The sequence below is a fragment of the Lontra canadensis genome, unplaced genomic scaffold, assembly GCF_010015895.1.
Source record: "Lontra canadensis isolate GAN:19392208 unplaced genomic scaffold, GSC_riverotter_1.0 scaffold3, whole genome shotgun sequence".
Classification (NCBI taxonomy): Eukaryota; Metazoa; Chordata; class Mammalia; order Carnivora; family Mustelidae; genus Lontra; species Lontra canadensis.
Window position 1 is genome coordinate 13556347 of NW_022630997.1, and position 6293 is coordinate 13562639.

The window sequence follows — 6293 nt, forward strand, 5'->3', positions numbered from 1 at the left end:
CAGTGTGGGTGACGGCTGAAGAATCTGTCAACCTAGGATAAGGAACCTTCACCATCCTGTTCAGTATGGGCCAGACTTTAAAGGTTTCTAAAGTATTCACATTTGGGAAAAAAACTGGCTTGCTTTGGTCTCTTTCCAAGATCTGAAGAGCACAGAGCAATTTGCATACAAATTTAGAGGGCTTTGTAAATCAGGCAAGCTTTCTTGCCCCACCACCTCAACAAGGAGTGCCTGAAAAACTCCCTGGTTTGGGAAAGAGATGAAATAGCTCATGTAGGGAGCAAGAAGCATAAGACAGAGCTATTTCCATCCTGGAATGAATGAATGCAGGCTGATTTTACTGCCCCGATTGCAAAAGACACAAAAAAGTGAAATAATGGAGCAACTAGCTGATGGAAAAGCAACTAATGTGCCATTCTCTATACAAATAAGTTTAAAGATTGGCAATGATCTTCCCCCACACTCACACTCATACTTTCAAGACCCTTTGAAAGCCCTATGGGCTTTTTTAATCAGGGGGGTTTAAGAGTTAGAATAAAGCAAAAGAGGCTCTGGGAGTAACAGAAAAAAAAGAAAAAAGAATTCCATTCTTCTGGCAGATTTAGAGTATATGGTCCTCTGGTGATAAACATTCCTTCAACAAAGCAGACCCTTAAGGAGGACCTCAAAGAATATATCCAGACCCGCATCTCCCAGAGACAAGTGGGCCACCTGGAGCCTAGGTCCATGATGTGGGATGAAGGGACGAGGTCCCTGAATATCTAAGCCTTCTTTTACTCCTTGTGTCTTCTCACCATTGACTCTGGGATTGGGCCTTATGGGGACACGTGATCTTTTTCTTCCCTCTCTGGGAACAGTGAGTTATGACCTTCGAGACCCAGGATAACACCAACCTCCTCCATGAGGATGATGAAGGTCGCGTTATGCCCCTGTTCTGCCACCAGGCGTCCGTCGGTTGTTACCACATGGAGGCCACGAGGGGCTTTTCCGGGACACATCTGGGCCTTGGCCGTGTACTTCTCCCGCAGTCCATCCGTGCAGTTGTTGGACACAATCCGCCGGTACCTGAGGAGTATTGACAGTTGTCGGTGGTGTGGGGTACATGTGTGTGCGTGTGTGCTTGTGTACATGTGCACAGGTTAGAAAAAGAGTGCAAGAAAACCAGAGTGAGATATGTTTCACACAGTGGCTCCTAAAAACTGAGTCTCAATGAACAAAGCTGAGGAACTGTTATCCCTCCATCTGAGGAAGAGCAGCTCTTTAAACATTATTATTGATCCTCCCTGGTGAGCCACGGATCAGATCAGTGTCTAAACCAGCCAAGAAAAATCAATGTCTGACTCACATGTGCGATGGAAGGAGGCAAAGCCACTGGACTAGAGGAGCAAGAAAAGCAGGTGTTCCTTTCTGTGAGGGAGGGCCTTGTTCATACTTCCCTAAGGCCGTCTCCAGCTCTCTCTGTAGCTTGATGCAGCGAGAAGGTCAGACCCCTCACTCTGATTCATCAGGAAGCCTCTTCCTGCCTTCCCTCTACCCCCAGGACATCAACCCATCCTTTCGTACATACTAGTCCTGGCTCCGGGGCCACTGGGCTATTTTATAGCATTTTTTCTCTCCTTGCTAATATTTCACTTCCCACTTGACACAAACGCCAGATTGGACGCACGTTGCTGAGGGAAAATTAGCTCAGAGAAGTTATTAGCATGGGAAACCTCCCCACAAAGCACTGTGGCTTTTTAGGACAAGGGCCTCTTTGTGCATAGTGATGACATGTCATGTCACTTGACCACTGATCTGAGCATGGGAAGTTGAGCCAACGGCTTGTCCACCATCCTGACCTGTAGGACAGACATTATTTCCACTATCTATAAGGCGGCATGCAATCAACCTTCTGGTAAACTCGCATAATATAAATGCACCACCACCATCATCATATATCGTCTTCTTTTACCCTATATGTCAGAAGTAATTAACCCAACCATCCACATTGCCTTCTTCTGATAGCCCTTCAGTTGAAGGCAGACAAAACAAAATCTTTTATGAATGACATTTATCTTCCACTATACCTGATATTCTTCCTGGTCCTTTCTCCACTTCCCACCCCCCAAACATTGCTGAACTACCAGCCCTACATCTCCATCCAGAGATCTCAGGAGGATGTTAAGCAAATGTTGTGTGTAATAACTGCCTCAGATAGAATTACAACATATCCCCTTGTAGATACACATTATTTTTAATTGCCTGCTGAACTCATAATGGGTCTAGAGCTGTGCTGTCCAATACACTAACCACTTTCTACCTGTGGCTACTGAGCACTTAAAATGTGGTTAGTCTTGCATGTTGTAGTAGTCTTGCATACTATCTTGGACATATTAGGTTAAAGAAAATATACTATTAAAATCAACTTTGCCTTTAATTTTTTTTTAATGTAGCTACTAGAAAATTTTAAATTATATCCGTGGCTCATATTATAGTTCTTTTGGTCAGTACTACTCTACACCATTAAACTTCTGTGATCAACGTACACTTTTTTGCTGACTTCTAGTCATTTACAAGATATTTAATATTTACTTCTGGCAGGTATTTTGGTGGGCAACCTATTCTAAAGTGAACTGGATATCCTCTACTCTCCCTCTTCAACCTCAATTGGCCAGCTCGTCGACAACTTGTAATGTAAGCCAACATTTAAGCAAACTAGAGATATGTGTAGATATTTGCGGTAAGTCTTTTGAAAAAATACAAACTGCCTTTCCTTCTAATCTCCCTGATTTATTTGGTTGGCTATTTGGGATTTTACCTTATTTGGAGTTAAACCTAAGTCACTTCAAATTGGGTATACCTAAGTGTGTCACATGATCATAGGAGATGTTGAAATGTAATTTGGTGGCCTACTAACCACCTGTGCCCATCATATTCCTCTTCCTCAAAGTTCATAACACTATGTTTTCTGATACTGTATCTCTAAGTTCATGCTGCTGGATCTGTAATGTGAATGGCTTCAATGCCTGAACCTGACACTTAAAATAAAATTACATTAAAAGTGCTTAAGCCGCAGCCCAAGGCCCAGCAACAGTCCCCTAGAACCAAATATTGAGCTAAAAATTCTTTGTTTTTGGTAGCTTACACCACTCAGTACATCTCTTCCATCACTTTTTTTTTTAACCGTCTGTAGACATCACTTGAGTAGACAGTACCTACCAACCAATATTTTATAACCAGAGAAGGTAAAAGCACTGAGATGGTGAGTAACAGATGTGAAATGTCAGAATACCCATTGATAGAGTTGAGGCCGGAGTCCAGAACACCTTTATCCTCTGCTACTCAAAAGAGTTGTCCCAGGACAGCAATGAAAACATTCCTGGAGCTTCTCAGAAATGAGGAATCTCAGTCCCACCCCAGATCTACCAAATCAGAAGCTGCATTTTAACAAGACTACTGGGTGATTCATAGCACATTAAAATCTGAAAAATGCTGTCTCAGACCACCGATTCATTTTCCAACTCTCTTCCGGCAAAGGAGAGGGGAAGACAAGTCTTTAAGGCAATATTTTTTCAAACACCTGAGTAATTGTAAGTGAGCAGGAAGAGAAACACATACATCATTGGGCCATTAAAGAAAGTGTGGGGCTTGATCTTCTTATTCCAGGGAGCCCTAGAATGGGACTTTTGAATTTTTAGTTTCAGTTTCCAGCACCAGCCAAGAAGAGCCTTAGTCCATCTATCCTTGGAGAGCCCTGTAATACGTGTCTACCACTTGTATTAATTTATTTCCCTCAGGGCTTCCAAAATAAGGTGGCATCTCTTTCCAGAAGAGAAGGCCTGACCAAAACCACAGCTATGGTCTGTCAGAGGCAAATGGAAAAATGCACTGAATATAGTAGTCAGAAATCTCTTCAGATATTTCCAAAAAAGGTTAGGAACTCCTCAGCCTTCCTCAGAAGTCCCTTGTAAACAAACTCTCTATGCTCCAACTTGCTTCAACAGAAATGCTACCTTTAATGGCAACCTAAGGAAACAGAAGAATAGTGAGTAGAGTTTCTTTAGGTGTTTTACTTACCCAGTGCTGTTTAGGTAGCTTTGACCAAGACTGCAGTCCTTTGATGGGGATGCTGGGTTGTACCAGAAAGCTGGGACACACTGGCTCTCTCCGTGTCTCTCATAGCCATAGTCACTGTCCAGAAAATGAATATTGCTAAAACACCCTCCCACCTACATACATAAACACAAATACATCCCTACAGCCATCTAAAAAGCTGCAATGCATTCTTTCAAATATTCCTGGCAAAGAGAAAATATTCAGACTTTGTGAATGGAGTTTTAGGTTTAGAAATAATCCTCAATCATTGGAAATCCAGTGCTCAGAAGACATAGTGTATTATCAAATGAAGATTCCAGGTTTAAAAAAGGTATGGATGTATAGCCTATAGCAGGTACACTGGCTGAAGTTGGGTATCAGGGATGCTAGAAGCTTAAAAGAATCCGCTGGATCACAGTGGAATTACTGACAGAAGTAGGTGATAATGACAACCAAGAAGATGATTTTAAAGGTCAAGATCATTTCTGGGTAAGATTCCACTGGTGTTATTCCAAAATTAATTCCACAGATTTTATTTTAACTTTTCCTACAAATTCTTCCTCAAACAAATATATACATTTGCATTCCTGTAAAACAAACAGCCATTCAAACTGTCTCAAATACATATAACACAGCTCCTGTTTCCCTATAAGAACACCACAAAATCGTGGTTCTTTTCCGTGTTTTCGTAAAAGCCTCAGTATAATAAAAAAGAAAGTCAGGTATGATTCCCCCTTCTTCCCTCCCATTTCAAAATGAAGAAGTAATATACCAGTGTAGAGAGGAGGGCCCCCATCTGAAATGCGAATGGTGTTTCCTTACTTCTTGGGAGTTTCATAAGGCTCCCAGATGCATAAATGTCAGAGTAGAAAAAAAGTAATAAAGTAAGTATTACTGCTCTTGAAACCAACCAGAGGTCAGTGAGGGTGGCTTCACTTGGCAGGAGAATTCATGCTTCTAAGTTAAGCATCCAAGGGTTTCCTGAAACCCACAGGCCAGGCAGAACAGCCTGGACATTTGAATATTGATCCACTGAGTGTTAATGAAACATAAAACAGCAAGGAAAATCACTCTCTCCAGACCTACCCCTCCTTTCTTTTTCTCCTCCAATGTTCTTTGAGCCAAGATTTAATTAAAGCCCAATGAAAATGGAGGCAAATGTTGGTCTATGTGTGTGACTAGGGTAGGAATGGAAAGGAGATAGGAATACAAGTTCAAGTCCATGTTTATTTATTACTCAATATGTGCACTGTCCTGGGAAAGAAGTGCAATAGTCCTTGCCCTCAAGGACTTCGAGTCTTTGGGGAGAGGGATACAACATGCCTCAAATCCAACCAAAGGAGAACATGGTAATACAGTATGAAGTGGTACCAACAGGAAGCACCAACTAACTGATGAGATTAATAAAATGTCCTCCCAGCATCACCACATTCTACCTCCTCACCATCTTCCTCCACACCAGACACCTACCTGAACAATTCAGGCCAACTTTGCAACCCTCTTTGTCTCTGCATGTGTTAGTCTCTGGCCTTGAAGCACTCTACCTTGTCTGTGTCTGGTAGTTTGCTAAGTATCCTTCTTCAATATCTAGGTCAGATGAGGCCTTCCCTGATTTCCCAGACAAAATCTTTGTGACCATAGCATGTTGGAAACATCGAAGCTACAGAGACCTCTGTTCACTTTGTTTGCCCATGTAAGAGTTCAGAACAGTACTTAGGATGTTGAGGTGCTAAATATTTACTGAGTGAATGAATACTCCCAATTATGCTTAAAAGTAATCACACTAATTATGCCTCTGCATTTGGGTCTATCTCTGCAGGCAGATATGAGCCCATAGTTGACCTTCCAGTGTGGACCACAGAAAGCATCCCAAGTGTGCTACAGAGGCCTGGGCTAGAAAGGTAGCATGCAAGACCATTAATCTCAAGACCGTATCTCAAGATATGGCATGTTTATATGAAACTGGAAGAAAAGGAGAAAGGGAGATGTCTGTCAAGCAAATCATTTGCCATGCCTCCTGATCAATGATTAGAGATCTCCCAACTGGCAAGTTCACTGGGGACTTTGTAGCAGCTTGTAACTGCTCATGAGAATGGACTTAAAAGTTCAGGAATTTTGCAAGCTTATTAATGGTTGTTAAACACAGCCAGTATCAAAACTTAAGTTACTTCACTCTGACCCTCTCCCCTCTCATGCTGTTTCTCACTCTCTCTCTCTCA

The 6293-nt window shown here is 42.0% G+C and overlaps 1 protein-coding gene across 4 annotated transcripts in view; it reads right to left on the bottom strand.

Annotated features, from left to right (window-relative positions):
- SORCS3 (sortilin related VPS10 domain containing receptor 3) overlaps positions 1-6293 on the bottom strand; it is a 580244-nt gene that overhangs the window by 36233 nt on the left and 537718 nt on the right. For all 4 annotated transcript variants that reach the window (XM_032880553.1, XM_032880561.1, XM_032880570.1 and 1 more), the window contains 2 exons: positions 4057-4170; positions 894-1065 (listed from right to left, as the gene is read on the bottom strand). In XM_032880553.1, the coding sequence (XP_032736444.1) occupies positions 894-1065; positions 4057-4170 (286 nt within the window). The remainder of the gene's footprint in view (positions 1-893; positions 1066-4056; positions 4171-6293) is intronic.